Source organism: Aulonocara stuartgranti (genome assembly GCF_965226115.1).
Source record: "Aulonocara stuartgranti genome assembly, chromosome: 10".
NCBI lineage: Eukaryota > Metazoa > Chordata > Actinopteri > Cichliformes > Cichlidae > Aulonocara > Aulonocara stuartgranti.
Genome location: NC_138946.1, coordinates 23736348 through 23758387, shown reverse-complemented (window position 1 = coordinate 23758387; position 22040 = coordinate 23736348). Strand labels below are relative to the sequence as shown.

General features: G+C 41.6%; 2 protein-coding genes across 2 annotated transcripts; both read right to left on the bottom strand.

The window, feature by feature from the left end:
- Window positions 1–1078: 1078 nt before the first annotated feature.
- On the bottom strand, window positions 1079–18124 carry akap10 (A kinase (PRKA) anchor protein 10). Its single transcript, XM_082549589.1, has 15 exons — window positions 17881–18124; window positions 15132–15179; window positions 13044–13223; window positions 9356–9847; window positions 7747–7845; window positions 7129–7213; window positions 6852–6975; window positions 6380–6516; window positions 4357–4501; window positions 3839–4006; window positions 3492–3601; window positions 3008–3090; window positions 2519–2571; window positions 2278–2370; window positions 1079–2189 (listed from the first exon to the last, which is right to left on the bottom strand). Exons 1-15 carry the CDS (start codon window positions 17900–17902, stop codon window positions 2184–2186), a joined length of 1845 nt encoding a protein of 614 aa, XP_082405715.1. The 5' UTR covers window positions 17903–18124; the 3' UTR covers window positions 1079–2183.
- Window positions 18125–19043: 919 nt separating this feature from the next.
- cUnh11orf54 (chromosome Un C11orf54 homolog) lies at window positions 19044–21699 on the bottom strand. The gene is made up of 8 exons (XM_082550091.1): window positions 21517–21699; window positions 21340–21438; window positions 21109–21182; window positions 20921–21022; window positions 20612–20788; window positions 20242–20391; window positions 20039–20155; window positions 19044–19904 (listed from the first exon to the last, which is right to left on the bottom strand). The coding sequence occupies exons 1-8, from the start codon at window positions 21581–21583 to the stop codon at window positions 19731–19733; spliced, it is 960 nt and encodes a 319-aa protein (XP_082406217.1). The 5' UTR covers window positions 21584–21699; the 3' UTR covers window positions 19044–19730.
- Window positions 21700–22040: the final 341 nt, after the last annotated feature.

Genomic DNA, 22040 nt, shown 5'->3' with positions numbered 1-22040 from the left:
AATTATCTCATTAGTCTCATATATTTTTTAGAGTGCAACAGAGGAGACAAAATTACTATGCGTCATATACAAATGGACGCATTTTCCAGAGCTTTTATGAAATGATAAATTTTGACAGAAAATAGCACGACCTAAATAGGTATAAAATGTACATGTCCTTGTGCTAATTTTAGGAACACGACGCCAAATGATGCCAAGTTTCAGACTGATAGCTTTTAATACTGATTTTATTTTGAAGGGAGAGCGCTTCATTTCCGATGCTTTTGTTTCCTTAACTTGCCTAAAAGCCGTCTGTCTGCAGGTAGCTGAATAAAATGCGCCTTGTACTTTATTTTCTGTGCACCACACAAAATTATAATAAAACAGTGAATAATATTATGAAATATTTTCGGTCTCAGGCACATTTTATTTCCCGTCAAACTGACCCTGAGCATTCATATAGTCTGAAGGTGGTCATTGTAGTTACTTCTTGACGCAAGGTAACAGGACTCTGTCCCTCAGTTACCATAACAACCCCCCTACCGGTCAGAGCTGAGGAGGGGAGGGGGTTTTGTGTATTTGAGGTGGGCGTTGCCTCTGCACGTGCAAGTTTTCATTCCACAAGATCTTCTTAAACCGCCTGCAGACCGTGCCGTGGACTGGCCAGGAAGCATCTGTAAAGTTTATTTCCCCAGACAACATGAGAGCCTGTTTCACGCTGATTTTTATCTTCGACTTAACTCTATGTGATTAACCACCAATAAGATCCACTACTAAAATGAATTAAAGATATGAAATGCTGCACTAACAGGCTATTTTTTGAGCCCCTTCAGCTGTAGTTTATAGTTTTTAATTGTTGCATTTTCCTGGACATGTTATAATAAAAATCAGAATGCCTCCTAATAGAGGAAGAAAAAAATACATCACCTCGTTTCTAGTTTTACCCTAAACATAACAGCATATTCAACATTGCCCCCACCTGGTCAGAGGTGATAACTGTCTATGGGTGTTGGCACAAGGATTGGCTATCTTTTCCCACATTTTAACATTAATGTAGTCAAATTATGTCAGCGGAAGAAAAAATAATTGATAGACAGACAAAGTTTCATAATATATGTATTTAAATCAAACACAATTTAAATATATTATAGATTAAGTACACATAGATGTCATTAGTGGTACATAGTACCAAGAGTCTGTTCTGGTTCTTATCCACATCTTGGTAAGGCTCAAAAAAAAACTTTTTAAAAAAATCATTTATTTCACCATCCAGTTAAACAGTCTGCTCATCACTGAAGTCTGTTTCAGTGACATATAAAAAAAAAAAAACAACAAAAAAAAAAAAGAAAAAAAAAATCAGCAATCACCATAAAAAATTAACATTAATATTTGGGGTAAACCAGAAATCTAAATAGATATTTATACACAGAACATTTAGGACGAGGAGTTTTGGAGTTTTCCAACAAAACTGGGAGTATTTTCTTCTATGCGCTGTAAAGGTGCCAGGATATTTATACAGAAGGTCCACAAGTCCAAGAACTGAATCCACTCTTCTTCACTGTAACATTTCCAGATGTTGTACAGTACCAAACAAGTAAAGCTACATCAGCTAACACCAGTAAACAGCTGGCAATGCCTCTCTGGGCAGCCTCATGGAAGCGTATGCAAAAACTGTACAACGTTCCAAACCAACAACCCTTTAAGCGGCTGACCAAAAGACAGAAGTTCATGTAAAAACAAGGAATGGTTATAAAAAGCGTGGGGAGGTGTGTCATCAAGTAGTGAACAAAACGTTGCTATTGTTGCATCCTCCGCAGGTCCGAGATAAGACAAAAGTGAGAGTGTTGACTGACATGCTGCAGCTTCTCCTGGTAATGCCAAAAGTTTCCTTCCTCCAGTCTGATGCACTTTGCTTTACTCTCAACACGTGTACCTTTATAGTGTTATGGAGCAGGAAGAGTGGAACAATGATGTACTTCAAGTTTTCTATTAGCCCAAGTGTGAACAATCACTCATCCAAGCTCTCAGCTACACGAACACACACACACACGCACACATGCACACCTGGTGGTTGGAGAAGTGATAAAATGCCTTGTTCTTTCTCAGAGTAATGCAGTTCATTGCAGTGTGAACTCTGTGTACTGTTTATCACTGGCTTGGCCAGAATCTGTAGGGAGTGACAGTCCTTTGGCTCCTCAGTGGGGTCATAACTGCAGACAGACAGAAAAAGACACTTAAGAGAACCTGCAGTTATCCCACATGAACGCAGGAATGAGACTGCTGAGTGTGGTTGCGTACCTTGGTGGCCTTGCCGGGGCTGTCGTGGTTTGACTGGTGAACAACGTCGTTGACAATCATCTTGGCAATCTGCCACGCCATCTCCTCCTGGGCCTTTGGTCACAGTGCACACAATGCATTCTATTTATATTCTTTAATGGACTGGTATAATGTGACGTTTTATACACACCACTGAGAAAGCACTGCTATGGGCTTCGAGCTATTTAATCATTTATGATAACTCAGCATAGTGCAATCTCACCTCATCCGAGGTGCCTTGGACCCATTTCTTCATGGCTTGAGAAAATATGGAACCTAAGTGAGAGGAGTGAGAAGACAAGATGACTTCATTGCTAAGCAGAAATCATTAACATGGCTAAAAACTGAAGGCTAATCTTAGCATTTTAGAAGGATTATCAAAGTTAAGTCATTAAGTAATTAATCTCCAGTTCCTTCATTAACACATGAATAATATTTAATCAGTAAGAAGTCAGTTTGTCATACCCTGTTCTAATCCTATAGACGGCACTCTAATAAGCTAAGATTTTTATCCCGCTGGACCCGGAAAGTAGTGAAGCTGTTTTTGTTTTGTTTTTTTATAATCTATAATAAGGGAAAAGTTGCTAAATATTTCAGAGCACTATGCGCTATAGGAAGAAGATGAGATTTATATTCATGACTTTCATGGCAAGGAGAAAGCAGATAAAAATATGACAGAGTGTAGGGTGAGAGAAGTGTGACCGTATCATACCTTTGGATTTCTTCACATCCGGCTCTGGCTCTGCCTCCCTGATAAACTGGCCCAGCTCATTCACTTTCCCAAATGTCATCCTTCTGAGAAGACAAACAGGACAAAATGGAGCCTCAGGCACATCCGCACACAAACACACACCATCCCAGCACTGGTGTGAGGGTGTGCGTAAGCCCTTCAACAACTGTAATTTCAGCAAGGGGATAAAAGCAAATCTCCCAGACTAAACTTCTGTCTTTCAATAAGATCATTCTCTTGATTTATTTCTGCACATGATTTTTCAAAGCACGCTCATAAAACCCTACGACGGAGTCAATAACAACAAAACACGTACAAGCACTAAATCCAAACAGCAATCAAAGGAACATAAAAGGAGAGAAAAGCGAAGGTAACAGCAAGGAAACACAAAACCATGAATCAAGCAACAGTTAATCTTTGAAAAGATTAACATTTTCTGTCACTGGATAGAGGCACAAACACTCACCCAGCGTACGGCCGCTGGTACAGGGTCTCAGGGTCCAGGCTGGCAACGTCCACCGTTATCGCCTCGTCAAAGTTTTTAAGGATTTTGATTGCTGCCTTTCTGGCACTTTGCTGCAGTGAACAGACCATGAACAGCATTTTTAGCAGCATTACAGATAGCACTTATATAAAATGTTATTTGGCATCGTTATATCTCCATCCCTACATTGTTTTGTTGTGTAAGACTAAATGACATGAATGGTCATGAACATTTGACATTAATAAAAATATCTTTATTATCCGTGTAATGAGGCGGGACAGGTCTAAATGTCAGCAGACATCCCTGCAGGGGCTGAAGGTGTGGGTCACCTGAGTGTGAGAACTCTCGCTGACATTTGAACTTGAGCGGTCGTTGTCCATCGGTCCGCCCTGACCTGGAGTGCTGACATTCACAAACTCATCGGCCCGCACTGAATTGATGAGGTCACTCAGGTATTTGTAGTAAAGGTTGCTGGACAGGAAACCTGGCATGTAGACCTGAACGAATGCAAAGCAGGGTGAACTCTGGGAGAAATTAATGAGCTTTCTGATATATTTCTGGGCACAAGTTACAGAGATTCCCTTCTGACCTTTATGTTCTAACAACAGTTTTCAGCTTTCCTTTCATTAACCAAAACCAGAAGCATTTATCAGTGGTGTAATGGGACGATTTGTCAGTGACTTGCAACAAAAAAACCTTTATGGAGGATCCTATTCAATTCACAAACCTAATTAAATAAGGCCTTCACATGCTTCTCTTCTAGTGTTTCATTTTCATCATCCCTTTATCCTTAGGAGAAAACCTAAACACCGAGACCTTGTCGTGTTTTTCTATCAGATGATCTGACCTTCTCCATGGTTGTCCAAGCCTGTCTGAGTGGAGTGGTGAAACAGTCAGGCAGTGGCCCTCCCTCTCTGCAGATATTTGACTCTATCTCCATCCGCACAGAGTCACCGAAGCCCAGAGGGTTGGTAGCCTGGAGTGAGAAATACCTGAAGGGATAATAGAAGAATATGCAAAGAGCTTCAGAAAAGGGCGCCATTTTTTTAAGATATTAATCAAAACTGAACAATTCAGACAAAACCTCAAGACTTTTAAATCTTACTCTATAAAGCGCAGATGATTTAGCGTGACGCTGTAAACTAATTAGTGTGCAAAAAGGTGACATTTATGAAGAAAAATAATTACAATTCAAGCAAAATAGCTCCCAGCAAATATAACAAAGTTGAAGCTAAGAGGAGGAAAGTGCAAGATTCCACTACTGTCATCTCACTATAGATGAATTACTGGACTTTTACCTTCTCATCCTTAACTAAGAGAAACAAACTATCTGCACAGTTTAACTTACTGTGAGCCTGGTGGAAAGCCTCCACTGAATATCAACCAACACATTAAAACATCTCAATTCTTCATGGCTGACAGACTAATCTTCATAAATGCCAAGTAGAGTGCAGTACATAAAGTCTAAGAAAGACAAAGATCTTCAATAATTAATTTTTTCGTATTTCAACAGATGATGTCAGCCTCTTCCTTATGCCCCACAATTCCAGTTAAACCAAAGTCTAGGTCTGTAATCTTAGGTCAATATGTTAGGTTGTCTGACAACTGCCTGTGTTAGTTTTATGAGAACCGTGTTGCAGGAACGAATCGTAATACCTGGAAATGTGTTAGGATTTTTGAATTTAGGACTATTTATATGTGGTTTGTTTTTGTGAAGATGCCTGAAATTAGGTCAAAGATAAATATGAGCTTCCGAGATTTTGTTCTGCTAAATAAAATACGCCACTGGTGAACTCTGAAACCACTACATGTCCAAGAGAATGTGTGTGCTAGCAAGTTGCTGAATTGGACAATACAGCCGATCCCATTGGCGAAATATCCAAATCAAATTGCCGTTTGTCATCACTGTGGCCTTTTTTTGGCAACAAGTGGAAAAGATTAGTTGCTAGCCTATATAACATTCTCATTTACTGAACTTTTACATTGAGTCAGTTCCAAACTAACGTGACATCAACCGTGTCTGAAACATTGCGTGGAGACATTACTGCCGTTTGCATATCACAGTTTAACTACCATCAGCAAACTTTTCTGTAAACTTTCAATTTTAAAGCTCAGGATCTCAGTACAAACATACCCAAATCGGAAAATCTGAATATGTTTGGTCTTGAAATAAGTTAAATGTTTGTTTGACTACTAAAATTTGTTTTGTAATGGCATTTGCATGCTCCCACAACTTGCCCCACCTACTGTCAGCAGCAGCTCCACTAGATGTAAAGCTTCCTCTCACATATGTAAATAGAAAATGGTCCAAAGACTTCACTTTAAAATAACAAAACAGAAATAATTTAATAAGCTTCAAATACTAGTTTTATAATTTTAGGCTTACAAGGCTAGCAGGCAGAGTGTACTCCAGACTAGTCAGACACAAGTACAGCTGAACCCTCCTTCAACCTGACCGTGTGCAGACACACTGCTGCTGATTCACTGTCACTGATCACCAAATAATGTACCCAAAGATAAAAACACACCGATTTAATCACACCAGGAATGAAGGTCTTCAATGAAACACCGTTACTGAGCGCACACTACTCTTAAAACTCATATTTGATGATAACTTGATAGATTTAGGTGAAATCTGGACTGAAAATGAATGACGAAGGAAACAAAGAGGAGCAACCTTTTAACAAAAGAAAACACTGAAAGAGTCTTAGATTACTTTCCTCCTACAATTATATTCTCAAACTCAAAAGAAAGAATGACCTCAACATGACAGCAACTTCCAACAATAAAGTCAATCTCCACACTTTTAGAAAAAGTAACTGGTTAAATCAGACACAATAACATCTTACAACCACAGACAGAGGACCTACTTGTCGTAGAGAATCATGGCATCATTTTGAGCCTCCTGGCCATCATATTGGCCCTTTTTAGCTGCTAGCTGGTTCTGGAAGTTGTCTGCCGCCAACCAGAACTGCAGTACATTCATTGCTTCTTCCTTTTCCATGAACTATGAGAAGGAAAACAAAGAAGAGAGAAAATTCTAGTGAACCTCACTGTGTATATGCTGACAGGACATCTTTTGTTAAATGTTTACTCTTTCTTTGTGGATGGAGTTTTGTATCATATCAGTGACACTGTAACAGGAGCATCTACGGGTTTCTTGTGTTTACTGTCTTCAGTTTAGTTTCCTGTCTGTATGGAAAGGTGTACAGAGCAAAGAGGAGGCACAGACTCTGTGTGTTATAGCTAGAAAACTGTCATTCTTCTAACTGAAACAGTGTGGAAATGTGTAATGATCAGGTACAAATAAATCATGTTTGAGGAACCAGTAGCACCACTCACCTCAGAGAAGTAGAAAAGAGCTGACTCACAGAACAAGATGTCAGCCAAGAACACAGAGCCACTAGTCAACACTTCAATCTGGTATTTACAGAAATGATGGCTCCGCAGGAATTCGCTAAAGTGCCTGGAAATCAGAAAGCAGGTGGGAGGTGAATAGTGCAGCAATGTGGAAGACAGGATGGCGAAACGACACGGGGCACGGGGCGGGCTTTAATCTTAACGTCAAAACGTGCTGCGAATATTAACTGCTCTTGGAAATGAATGGACAGAAACTCACTGTTGCTCCAAGATAGCGAAGGCTACCGACTGTGCAATGACAAAGCAGTTTGGGTCCACCATGCCATCTTCTCCACAAATCTTAGCTACACAAAACAGAAGAGAGCGGATATTGTCACACACCAGGATCACATTTAAAATAGAAGACTTACTGCAGAATAGAATAACCCTTTATTGTCATTGTACATGTACAACGAAATTGTGGATGCTCCACACCAACTGTGCAGGAGTAAATGGTAGACAGCATGAATAAATAGCAAATAGGAGAAATATGTACCATAAAGAGAGACTGATACAAATCAAGAGAAAGGCACACACTGGAGAACAAGTTGCAAAGTGCTTGGAAGTAGTGCAAAGAAAAGACTTGGTCTGAGTCTGTATGCGAGTGGCCTGAGTGATGGGGGTTACTCAGACCATGGCTCAGATTAGTGAAGTGGATGGGCAGGGGTGGGGTGTGGGGGCATAGTGGACAGAACATACAGTCCGAATGGCCCAGAGGAAGAAGCTGTTTGTGAGGACACTTGCGCGCACATGCACACACAAACACACACACACTTTTTGAACAGATGGACCATAATGTGCTGTATTAAAAATAGAGAGACAACATCTGTGGTCTTACCAACTATGTCATTTCTGATCTGTTCTGTGATGGGGATGGGCCTCACAGCATCTGGAGAGATGTACTTGGTGAAGATAGTAACAGCATCTTTTTCTATACCTGCAAAACACACAAATTATCTCTCAACTGATGCTCAAGTAAAGCTCTTCCTCCAGGTGGTCAGTCTGAATTACCAATTAATGCATCAATCTAATGCCCACATGTCTTTGCCTGTGCACACAGTGAAATTGTTTCAGGCTGCTGGTCTCGTTCCGTCATGGTAAAAACCAAGTGTACAATTCCACCCACTGCTTTTATGAAATTTTCACAAGCTGGGTCATGAAAATAAACAGCTGAGGGCACTAATCATGCTCACACAATGTCATTAAACCAGTGCGGACGAAGAGGACGAGATGACATGCTTAAGAATGCCACTCAAACCTTTAATGTGGTGACCAATGTGACCTCACACAGACCTGCTGTTTCATCCCGAGCTCTTCAGAAAAATGCCTAATGGCACCATTTACAAATTTAAGCAAGACTGAAAATGTGAAAACACAATACCAAGATAACATGTTTTCTTCTTTGTGAAATTGTGTTAATTTCAAAACTTATTAGTTTTAAATAAAGTAACCTAATTATTTATGCTAATTCTAAACTAAAATACAAGTTTTCAAATTGTAAAGTATCTATGATGGCCCACCTGCAATAACTTCAAGACCCACTAGGGGGTCCCAGCCAACACCTTGGAAATCAGTGCTCTAATGTAAAGCCATTTTCATCCACTGCAGCCCTGTACCATCTTTGACATTAATCAAAGAACTGCATGCAAGAACACACAAGGACAGTAACCAGTCTTAAAGCTGTCAGCTCCTTCTACAAAGTCTGTGTGATGTCTGAGACGGTGCGTGTGAGATCAGAGCAGATAACGGTTTGTTGACATCATGGAAAGTGAGTGGATGTCCTGTGTGCAGCACCCTAGCCTAAACCAAAGTGAGTATTCACAGAACTGAGAATGTCTCTGAAGTTTCTGAATTTTCTCCTGCCATAAGCTACACGTGAGAAAGGACAAGTTTGCACAATGCGCCAACCCCATTCTCCTGACACAGTTCGGTGTCCACTTCCATTACAGGTCACTGTAGCATTTTCAGTTTACTGATGTACCAATTTTGCCACAGCATCAAAGGATACAATTCAGTTTTATTTATATAGTGTCAAATCCCAACAGCAGTTGCTTTAAGGCCCTTTACATTGCAAAGTAAAGATTCTACAATAATACAAAGAAAATCCCAACAATTAAATGACCTCCTCTGAGCAAGGACTTGGTAACAGTGGGAAGGAAAAATCTCCCTTTAACAGGAAGAAACCTCCAGCAGAACCAGGCTCAGGGAGGGGCGGCATCAGGAAATGTACTGGACAGATCTGACAAATCCACATTAAGGTCTTCAATCTTAGACAAATAGGAAAGCTGCCATTTACGAAGATTTCTCAGTATACTGAAAAGTGATTGGTTGGCCATCAAAATAATAAATAATTTCCCCTGTCAAAATATAGAATCCACAAAGAAAGTTAAAAACCTGTAAACAAGACAACAAATGTAAAGATAAAAAGGTGTTTAAAGGCGACTCACTTTTCATGAGTGTGTCAGAGAGGTCGCGCAGGGTGCTGCTTGACTGCACCTTTAGGGGGGTCCCCGACCTGGAGGGTGGCTGCCTGCTGGGTGTTGCTGTTCGAGGCGTATTGGGTCTCGCGCCTGCTTCTGTGCTGGATGAGTCCCGCTGCTGAGTCTGAACTGTACAGCCTTCGCTGTTACTGTGCCGTGCAAGGACATTGGGCTTTTTCTGGGTGAGTTCTGAGAGCTCTGAACCGTCTGGAGACGCGGGGACCGGCTCGGCCAAGGAGCTGTGTTTGACAGAGTTTAGACTATGCGCTCTAACACGTGACCAGCTGGTGGAGCGGAACCTCTCAGCCTCCAGCCAGAACCGAACCAGGTGGTCTGCACCTCGTAGTTCCATGAAATGCATGAAGTGCGGTATCGCGACATTGTCCTGAAGGGCCTGCTCAACCGTCTTGGACATGCGAGAGCGCGTCTCCTGGGGCTGATAGTTCACACTGGAGTGACCTGGAACATCAGAGCATAATTCATTGATTCAACTGTAAAATTTTAGCAACAACACATTTATTAACAGGCAACTTAGGTGCATTCATTAATGATAAAACTTACGTCATCTTTATACTACAAATTAAATCTTAATCACTTATATTTACTTTATGCTATTTACACAGCATACACTTTAATGCCTGCTTTTAAAGACTCACAACAGCAGAAATTCCATCCATTGTTAAACACTTCCGTTTAAATGACAATGAGATTTACACTGTCTTTGAACACACATTACTCACTCAAGTGCTCAAGTTTAATAACAGACTGTGGGCTACATTCTTATTTACAGCATCAACCTTCAAAGGTAACGTGCACACTATATTGATGGGAGCTGCAACATGAAATGAAAGATAAAAAGAGGATTTTCTGTGTTCAGCTCTCTCTGAACATTTGGTCCTGGCTGAAGGGCGCCGTGATGGGAATTCTAACTCCTGGATATTTGTTTTGAAGGTTTGTGAATTTCCAGCTCATTCTCTGTCTGGAGTTGGTCCTAGACTATGCAACAGATGATTTAACACAGACAAAATTTTCACAACCGTGCGTCACAGGCACACATCTGTGTGTCCTGTCCATACTTTCAGTCATGCGTGGATTAAGTGGTCAGCAACTACAGGGGCATCCACAGCAACCTTTGACTGTACAATCCCACCATGCTCCAAACTCCAATCTGAGTCTACAGGTATTCTGGAAACATTACTCAGAGATTTTGGTCCATATCAACATGATAGAATCACACAGATGCTGCCAACTACACATCCTAGATGTGAATTTTCCATTCCACCACATCTCAAAGGTCACCATGAAACAAAAATCTCCCACACAATTACACTACCACCAGCTGGCCCCATTGATGAAAGGATAGATCCACGCTTTAATGCTGTTTACACCATACTGTGTGACCCTACCAATTGAATGCATCAGCAGAAACCGAGACTAATCAGGCCAGGCTATGTTTTTCCAATCTTCCTTTGTCCAACTTTGGTGAGCCTCTGTGAATCGTAGCCTCAGTTTCCTGTTCTTAGCTGATGAAAGTAGCACCCAGCGTGATCTTCAGCTACTCTAGCTTATCTGCTCAGAGACACTCTTCCGCATACCTCAGTTGTAACAAGTGGTTATTTGAGTTACTGTCATCTCAAAGCAGTCAGGCCATTCTCCACTGTCCTCTGACATAAACAAGGCATTTTACCCAGAGAACTGCTGCTCTCTGGATATCAACTCTTTTTTTGACCCTTGAGATGGTTGTTTGGAAAAATCCCAGCAGATCAGCAGTTTCTCAAAATCTTCACATCAGCCTGCCAAAAATCACAAGCCACGTTCAAAGTCTTCAATTCAACTTTCTTTCCCATTGTGGTGCTCAGTTTGAACTTCAGCCAGTTGTCTATATGCCTAAATGCACCCCATCTGACCAGCTCATTAGTTATTTGCATTAATGTGCAACTGAAGTGACTGTCGATGTAATCTGGCTAAATAATGCTTCAAAGGGAGACTGTTTAAGCAAACTGAGTGCTCTATTATCCATCCTGACTAGACACCCGACTGTCTTGCGGGATTTTGTATCACATCACATCAGCTGTAGTTAGTCTGAAGCGTGGGCTGAAGTTTGGCAGTGTTAAGTTTGCTCTTTGAAAACAAGATGGTGCTTCAAGATGTGTCACGCAGTGTGTGGTGCTTTTCGTCAGCCTCTTTAGATTCTTAAAGATCACACAGTCACGGCCACCTTAACACTGAAAGCTGTTAGAAATCACAGCAACTAGTCCGGCATCTACGGCGGGATAATCAAAGGCTCCTGTTTCATTTGCAACCTTTTCACAGTAATTCAATGTCTGTTAGAATGACTTTGAATTTCAGTCATAGTGGTACCTGTTTTATATTTTAAACACTAGCAAAGAAAACAAAACAAAAAAAACCTCATGGCCCCTGCCTTCAGAAGCCACAAACCCTCAATCCAACTGTGAAACTGCGCCTCTCTGCCTCCTAGACGCACCCTCATTAATGCTTCCTTCCTTTTCTTCTCCAGTCTGTTGAAACCACAGACCAGAAATCACCACTGCCCAGCAAGTCTCTTTGAGAATTTGTCGTCTAAGCTGCAGCACAGGTTCCTCCACCTCCGTCCGGCACACCCCACCTGCTCGTACAGTTCCTGTCACTACAGTGAATGCTCACCGCTCCATATCATGACATCCGGGGAGCGTACACAGAATCTAATTATAGAGTATTTTTCGCCCTCACGTCACTGCCTGAGAAGATAAGGCCAACCTTACGCTGACAGGAATGTTTGGGTGCTCGCGATACCTGATACATGTAGCCCAGTGAGTGGCTCACAGGATTAATGAGGGAATACTGCCACTTGCATAAGACAATAGGATGTTTCTGCTCTTGTAGTGACGCAAGAGGCGTACTATCGCTGTAACACCAGAAACAGGAGCTTACGACAGCTGTAATTACCTTTGAATTTTGACAGCCTATTAAAAAACTGTATTTATTTTCTATGCAGTGTTTTTCTTGATTGTCAGAGCTTTTCTGTATTGGTTTCAGTACATCCAATGTGAACCCTTTGTGAACCAGTTAATTAATCTATCAAATAACAACACATTAATTATCTTTAATAATGTATAATTACTTTTCAAAGACAAAGGCTTCATATCTCCAGTTTCAGCACCTAAATGAGAGATCGTGTCTGCTTTTATTTGTAATATATGACTAAGAAAAGTTTCTTTATGTATGAAACTCGATATAACCAGGAAACTTCACTTTGAACTCTGGGATAAGGAAACAATTTCTGAGCAAGTTAACAAAGTCAGTCTTAATGCTTGTTTCCTTTTGCATTCATTTCTGAGGAAAACTCCGGTTTAACCAAATTGCATTCAAATAAGTACAGAACAGCAGAGAGGTCCTTCAAAGTGTGCAGCATGTTATAACTCAAACTGTCGCAAAGGTCACAGACTAAATAAATGAATCCTTATATATACACATATTAATAACTGTAACCAAAGAGGGACAACAAACCTGCATCTGGATCAAACTCAAAGAAACCCAAAATAAATTCTGTCTCTGTGATTCTGAATCTACAACGTTTTATAGCTAAATATTATTCTGGGTGTTTTTCTGCAATCATTGGAAACGATGCAAAAGCTCATGAGTGCAGCTTCTGTACCAAGATCTCCAAAGTGCGCCGCTTCCATGTGGCTCGGCTGCTTCTTGAGGATGGCGGTGCGACCGCGGGCAAAGGAGTCCATGTTGGCCGAGATGGCGCTGATGGCCACGTGGCTCGGCCCAGCAGCTTCCTGGATGGCATGGTGGTTCCTCAGTCCTGGAGATTGAGGGCTGGTTGGAGCTGTGAGCACAAGATGAAAAAGAGAAAACAGAATTTAGTTAAAAGAAGAAAAAGAATATAATAGCATTGATGTTCTGAGTGGCCTGAATGTGTGACAACAGTGTGATTTGTAAGAAAGGGTCCTTTTAGTGAGAGTTTCTGGAAAAGCTCATAGTGTACACAAAGCCTCAGGCTGTGGCAGATGCTTGAGAAGACAGACTGCTCAGTGTTTGTTTCACTGTGCGCTGTGAGCTTTGTTAGCAGCTAGAGGCTACAGCTTCTGTCCGCGAGACAGTTTAACCAGCACTGATTAAAGATAGAGAAAAACCAAAGGAAAGAGTTATGAATCTTTCAGCTGTGATCATTTAAGACCTTTTTAACACCACATAAGAACAGTTTTTCCACAGCCAAACCTCAAGAATAAGGGAAAGCCAGAGGAAGGAAAAAGGCTTACAATTACATAATAAATGCAACCATTTATTTGCATTCACATCACATGTTTGTCTCTACTTGCCATCTAGAGGTTATAATAATTTCTAGAAATGTAATTACAAAATTTAAGTGGCTTGAAGTGGATGAAGCCAAAGTAAATGATTTGCTTTTCACGTTTAATTAAGCTCAAGCTTCCCGACTGCTGCTGTTGCTTTGGATCTGCGAATTCATTTCAAACTTTTAAATACAGTCTAAGCCCTTCTTTGAGGAAACGTAATCCTGTTATACCGTATTTCCCGGACTACAAAGCGCACCTAAATATTAGCCGCACAAGCTAAAATCAGGGGAAAATCCTGTTTTGTACATACATTAGCCGCACCTGACCAAAAGCCGCAGGTGTTTCAATGTTGACTTATCATATGTAAGAGAATATGCACAAAGGGAATTGTCAGGAAAGAGATGGCTGTTTGGAGACATCACTTTTATTAATATTTTGAAAAACAAGTTATGGGTACATATTTGCACATGTAGTACATAACAATAACCTACAGCACACCAGAACAATAGATTCGGCCTACCTTTTAGGCTCAGGTGCAGTGACACAGCTTTAACAAGAAGAAAAGTCAGTCATTCACCATCTTTCTCTTCTTCCTGCGCACTAAAACCACCAAAGTCCTCTTCTCCAGTGTCGGATACAAACAGGCTCATGATGGCTTCGTCATCCACTCTTCTTCTCTCCTTCGTTGTCACTTTCAAAACCAAAGAAATCCTCATTGTCAGTGTCAGAGTCGAACACCCTCAGAAGGGCCGTGGCGGTGTCCTCCTCTCCATCATGCAGCAGTCCAGCCCTTCAAAATCCGTTGGTGATCGTGGATGTTTTCACACTTTTCCACGCTGTCAGAATCCACCGGTGGAGTTGGGCATAACTTGCTTTTTGGGCATAACTTGCAAGTTTATCGCCGCTCATCATCCACGACTCCCGCTGAACGCGTAGCGCTACTTTGAAGTTTGTTTTTCGCGCTACTTCGTACGGCACTACGTTGCCTGGCGGACGGACATGTGACTAACAAACCACTCTTGAACCCCGATCCTTCCGCCAGGCAACGTAGTGCCGTACAACAGCGGAACACACAAAACAAATCGTCTTACGATATCACAAAAATCATGGACAATCCATAGAAAAGCCGCACCTGACTAAAAGCCGCAGGGTTCAAAGCTTGTGCAAAAAGTAGCGGCTTATAGCCCGACATTTACGGTACATTTCAAGACCATCCTGTAATGTTGCTGGCGGAGCAATCAGAGATGCACTTTTTTCCAAGTCAGCTCAAAGTGGGCGAGGGTACACAAGCGCATCAAAAAACACAAAAAACATTTAAAAAAACAAACAAAACAACAACACCACTGGATATTTGTGCTTATATTGCCACCAAACACAGCTGTGTCATTTCAACAACTACCAAACCTTCCATAACCTCACAAGAGTAAAGAGGAACTCACCTCTATTGACTTTAGCGTCTGTCCCTTTCTCAGGTTCTTTGCTTTTGGCTGTGGGGAGAAAGATGAGAGCAGTGGTTGGAAATGGAGAAGCAAGCAGTGTTCTGAATCATAATACGGGGAGGGTGAAGAATCAATACATGAGATTTCACTGAGGGGTTGATGTCGCGTGGTGGGGATGCGTTTCCCACAACAACGATTCTGTAACACTTGTTGAACTCTAATACAGACTTCTAAGAAAGGCTGCTTAATGATATCTGCAGAACTGAAAACTACTGAAAAGGCAAAAAAACAACAACATTGTTAGTCGTTATCATGGCAATGTCGTTTCACACTGTGTGGAGTTAGTCTGTGTTAATAGTTAATTAGCCCTTACATATGCTTTCCTCCACCTGGCCACACTGCTGCTGACAGATGTGGGTTAAACCTCGAAACTGGGTTCTAAAATGTGAAAACAATGTCCATCCTGCTTTATATACCACAGTCATTCGCAAACTTTTCCCAGCATCCTCCACTTCCAAAGATAAAGAGTTTGTAGGACAGACCCCACAGTTCTAAATCAATTATTAATTATTTTTTTAAAAAGCTCCAAAGAGCATCATCAGCAATCTTTTTGCTTACTTTCCCCACATGAATTAAGCTCATTCAACTTCAGATTATTCCATGGTCATCCACGGCCTCTATGACCGCAGTTTGAGAATCACTGCTTTACAGCGTGCAGACAGTCAGGGCTTTTATACTAGAGTCCTACAATTTGTGACCTTGGTCTATCAGTTCTGGTTTTCCTTCAAATGACTGTATGCTAGTTTACACCTGAAGGTCACCAAGATTTACTGATTGTCCCGGAAAAATACACAGTGCATATAATACAGCAGATATGTGAAGCCATTCCAAAGCCCTGCAGCTGTCAAATTAACCAAAAAGAATGATGTGTGCACCCTGCAGGGGAATGAGTGTATGCTGGCAGACATAGTGGCAACCATTCATCAGAGTGACCCTACACTCATATCTCCGGATGAAGCAGTTTGGTTGGGCCAAGCGACAGTTTCAAGCAGTGACATGACAAAATGGACCGGGAGGCCTGAACAAATGGAGCTGAAGATGCTCTTTATGTGAGACATTTGGGATGGAGCCATATCTGAGTGTGTGTGTATCAACCAAGAGTCAATGTTGGCTGAGACCGACAGGCTGTCTGCCACAGAGAAGCGACATGGTTTTTAAAAAGCCTGGACCCCAGTCATTTTTACACTACTGGACTAAAACACAATGATGCAAATAACTACAGTGAAGTAATGCTTTTACGTAATGTTAATGTAAATGTTATTACAGGACAATGACAGGTTGGTGAAATGGATGCTACTATTAAGAAAAACTAGTTACATAAAATAATAAACCTTTAATAACTACAAAGAAAACGTACAATAATGTATGAACAGAGTGCCTGGGACTTAGTGGAAAATTGCATTCAAATTTAATAGTAAAACTTTCACTTCCTCTTTTTTTGGCATTGAAATTCTTCCTCCTAACAGGGAACAAATTCACTTCCTGTCAATCCTGAGCAGCATTCTGGGTATGGATAAGTGAAGTCTATATTTCCTCATTTTGGTGATCTGCTGTGTCAGCTGTTTTAGTCACTGTCACTGCCACCAGGAAAAACCACTAATCTTTAGGGGATACCAAACCGCAGGCTAGTTTCAGCAGTGAAGTTATTATGGTGGCTTCCCAAGGAAATGAGACGGGAGCTCTATTGACTCCATTATTAATGGCCTCTCTGGCCTTTATATATTTTTTCTTATTGTGTGATTTCTATCAAAAGCGTCAGACAAACCTGTTGTCACCTGTTGTAGGATGGTGCAGCAGAAAAATAAAGTCCTTTCTTACTTTTCCAAATGTATTTGCTACACCTACTCTATCCCCCTTAATGTTATAATTTTCAGTTTGGTTGACAGGGTTTCAGAGAAGGGCTCATTTGTAGGTGGTGGCGAATCTGACATTTTGCCCACCCACTTTAAAAAAAAAGATGCAGATCAGACACAAAAGACGCCTGTCAGTGTGACTCCAGCCTTCACAATGACCACAAAAGAGGTTGAACTGTGGGGCTTTGAACTGAAATTCATTGTCACGTTGTGTTCAAAAAAAAATATAGAAAAACGCAGGCCCAGCCCATCTAGGTTCTACTCAATAGTGACTGAAAATTAGCATTAGCCAACTCCAGGTTCTCTACAGCCAAATGTGTTACAGGAAACGTGTGTCCTTTTGATAATTAACAGCTCTGACTGAGACACAACCTGTCACCGGTAATATTTCTGACATATCTTGCTTGTTAAGTATGTATGAAAATACCTCAACAGAGCTAGCTAGCTGCTATTGAACATTTCGACACAAGCGTTGCTTTGGAGCAGATAACAGTGTTCCTTTGATGCTCTGGAAGCCCTGAATTATGTCTGCATACAGGAAGGCGTTGATGTAGACTTGTGGCAGGTTTCTGTGGTGGATTCAATGCCACCCCAGCTAACATGAAGTTAGATAAATCAGGAAGGGGGGTGGGGGGGCAGTGAGGCCAGCGCTAAGCTAATCATGTAAAAGCAGTAAGGAGCAGCGGCAAAGGAGGAAACGTATTCCCTCAAACGCCTCAGTTTACACGGCTAATTTATGCACCGACAACCTCATCAGTCACATATTATCGGGCACCCCTCTCCGCGGCGCTAGCTACCGTCGACGTTGCAGCCTTCAGCGGGAGCTTTTTCCTCACCTTTCCTCTTGAAAAACGACATGACGGGATTCACACTCTGGACGTTTCCTCAGCTCACTGACACCATCCCGTGGATTCGCGGTTGTCTTCATTCAAATGCAACTGTCGCGTACACTCCTGAGCTGGAAACGGGTTATTGTCGCAGCCACGGCTACCGCTGTCAATTAAAATATTTCTGCAAATCCGAAACCCAGTTCGGCAGCCATATTGTCAATAAACGTCTCACTTCCGGGCTGGTGCGGCAGCAGCATTGTGGGAAATGGTGTACCGCCTGCGTTGGTCAGCAGAGGGCGCTCTTTGAACGTGAAGAATATTAAAGCTATAAAAGTCACCTTTGATAAGTGATTTGGTTTTTACATTTTAATAGAAGTATTCAATTTTTTTTAAATAAAAGAAATATAAAAACAAATTAATTTAATTATTATATTGGAAACATGGTATGCCCACAGTGAAACAGATAATATTAAAAGCCTGTATGCCTGTTGGCTATACACGTAGCTGTACAAGAACCTTTAAACAGCCTTTAGGGAAAATTTCTTAAACGTTCCTTCCAAAAGGTTTCCCCAAATACTAGGGGGAAACATTTAGAAAGCCTCAAAGTTCTACTATCACCCAATCAGACGGTAGCAATGTAATTCATTCAGACACAAAGACATGGTTGCTGAAGTTCCAACAGAACATGAGAATAGGGAAGAAAGGTGATTTAACTGTCTTGTTACAATCGAGGTATGCAGAAGAGCATCTTCGAACACACGTTGAACCTTGAAGCAGATGGACTAAGCAGTGGACAACCACACCACGTATCACATTTGTCTGTTAAAAAAAGCAAAGAGGGCCTACAGTTTGCACCGGCTAATGAAAACTGGGCTATAGAAGATTAGAAAAACGTGGCCTGGTGATGAATGTTTAGTGATGCAACTTTCGAATGGTAGGGTCAAAGTTTCATGTAGACAACATAAAAACATGCATCTATCCTTATTTGTCTCAGTGGTTGAGGCTGGTGCCATGGTGTGAGGGATATTTCCTTGGCACACTTTGACCCCTTGGTACCAACAGAAAATCAGTTCAGCCTTTCCCACAGCTTACTTGAACCTTACCAAACAGAATATATAGTTATTTTACAACACACATTTAAAAAAAAGCCACTCAGAAGAAAATCATTGTCTTAGTTTATTAATTAAATGACAAAGTTCTTTACAAGTAACACATCTTTCCATCGGTTTTGCTGTGACAGTTTTCCACTGAGGAAAGATTTATTTGAAATGCCACAAGATGGATTTAAAACACTAAAATCTGATTTACTTTAAAACAATATCACTGGTTAGGTGTACACAGTTATACGCTTACACCACTGGTCTTTCTAAGCACCAGCACTGCTATTCTACCCTGTTTCAGCAAGTGGAAGTATAAGAAAGCGATGTGAGGTGGATATTAATCAAGCACATTGTGCACACACCCACAAGAGGCCTAATCATACAAATAAGTGAATCCAGGGTGTGGGCAGGTTGGCCACAGAGGTTTTTAAAAAGCTAGCTTTCTCTAAGAAGCTTTACCTACTGCAACAGTCTAGCCTGCAACACGTTGCACAACCTTTTTGATTGCAGTAGAGTCAGCAAGCATTAATGTAGGCCAAGGTCCAAAGTACGTCAGCGTTGTGATGTCACTGTCCACCTTTTTTTTCCTTCACACAATTCAGATCACTTCATTGGGATTCTTTTATTTTATTTTATTGATTCATGTGCAGTGACTTTTTTATGTGTGAAATGTAACATGCTTTAAATGAATCAATGAGTCGCCTCAGTTTAGATTATCAGAAGATTCTGTGCTGCCAACATGTTTTATGCAGTTTTTTAATCTCGTCCGACACCGTGGGTCTCCTTCGGCCTGTCGATGCGGTAGACAAACTCTGCAGGCATGAAATAGCCCAGATACTCCACACTGTCAGGTGTAGTGTCTATGTAGTAGTGGCCACCTTCTCCGTGGTGACTGAAGCAGTGGGTGTGTTCCACACGCAGGTCCAGGCCCTGCAAAGCAACCAGGTGGACATTACAAAGAAGCCTACTGAACAAAAACACCGTAATCAGGTAATAAAACTATAACCAGATCTTTTTATATTTCTGCATCACGCTGAGGTGTGAGTCTATTGGCTTTAACTTACAGGGTCTCTGGATACGAGCACCGACTGGCAGATGAGTGGAGCGCTGACCTCAAAGTGCTTGAGCCAGTTGTTGACGTCATCGTTGGTGTTGAGGGGGCAGACTGAGAACTCTCTTGGCTGTTGACAGGCAAGGAAACAAATCAAAGCACGTGGCTGTGCCAGCAGCAGTCTGTAACATGCTCTGTGTCATGTCCACTATTTACCATGATGTGGATTTTAGCCTTCCCTTTCTGGATGATGAAGGTGCCTCCCAGGGCCAGACTTTTATCAGGGTAATGAGCTTCAAGGCTCGTCCGCAAGGCCGTCACCAGACTGTGACTTCCTGTTCTCCTCTTTGCCTGAACCTCTATGACCTGCAGAGGCACACGGGTGAAGACTACCAACTCAGCATGTTTAGGCACACAACTCTTGTTAATGTTTATTCTCTCATTAAATGGGGCTAAAGTTCACGCAAAACAACATCAGCAATGTTATTAACTTACAGATAATTATGTTTAAGTATAACTAGTTCGTTATTTTCCAAAAGCCAAATCAGGATGAGAGTGCATTTTTTAAAAGGCTATGACTGATTACCCTTCCAGGTTTCCCTTCGCAAGCATACAGATTTCCCAGCAGCCCAAAGTTGCAGTCTGTGAACTTGTCGCTGTATTTTTCTAGCAGACACTGGTCATCAGCTGGGTTGATGGAGGAGAAGTAGCTGCTGTTCACTGCGGGCCTTCCCCCTGCCTCGGTCAGAACCAGAGGCATCAGCTGTGGACAAGAACATTCATTCCACTGACTGCTGCCGTACCAAACTGCCCTTTCAAGATTATAATGACAGCTAGTTTATACTGAGGTCATTTGCTGAGTGAAGCACTTTGAATTAGAAGGAAGGCAATTCACCTCTGCGTTCATTCCAACTATTCTATTGGGAGCAGCTGCTGCACCGAGGATGAAAGCGCCTGGAAGTTCCAGCTCCTTTGATACAGTGTTCATGTTGTATTCCTGACAGTAGAAGAAGATGCTGAATATGCTTTAGCAAAACTTTTCATTAAAGTTTCTCAATGCAATTCTTTTATTTTAAAACCTACCTTTTCCTTTCTGACCAGAGGCACCAGATATGGCACACCACCAACATCAGTGATGCGAGGGCTTCCACACAAGCCTGCAGGGTACAGGCGAAATTAAGATACGTTTCTGATACGCAGTCTGCAAATGAAGCTCATCCCCACTCATATGCATGTTTTATGAAGTGTTTTAAATTGACCAAAATGCATATGCATTCGTTTTTAATCACACTTGTGTTCTTGATAGGCTCCTACCTTTGACAGGAAACTGGAAGGGTTCTTTGGTGAGATCCGGACACTCCACAACACTCACTTGAACTTCAGCAAAGTTGGTTTCCAGTCCTGCTTGTAATACTGCAACCAAACACCTTCATTACCGCCGAGTCACATGAACACGCATGCACAACTTTGCGCTTATATATCAGAGCTTACCGCCACGCAGCTCTTCTAGATCTGGGGCGTGCAGCTGAACCTTCTCGGTTTTGCTGGTGTCTGCCATAGATCCACCTGAGAGTGCGCGCGCTGGGATACAGTTTAGAGGTGCAGGGAAAGTGGATAAGAAAAAGCGGACAGGACCAGGGTTAACTTCAAACAAAGAGTAAATAAGAACAAGATGATAACCCTCCCCGGAAGTGTTTCCTCATCCAATTTAAAGACATTGGTTATTTCTTTCACTTAGAAAATCGAACAAAAAATTGCCCATATTCGCCGTAATAATTAATAATTCCCTCTAGATAAAAAGGAAAGCATTATTATTGGTTGGCTCTAGATGTGGGGTCTTTGGGCTCGGGAAATCTCCCAACTCTATGAACTGCACAAGAGCTCATTAAATAATGCAGACCACGACAAGGACGATGAATGTGATTCACACATCAGGAGACACTTTACATTTGTCGCAAGTTGCTGAACAGACTGTGGATATATGTAGTGTATAAGCCGGTTTGGTGCACAGTCTC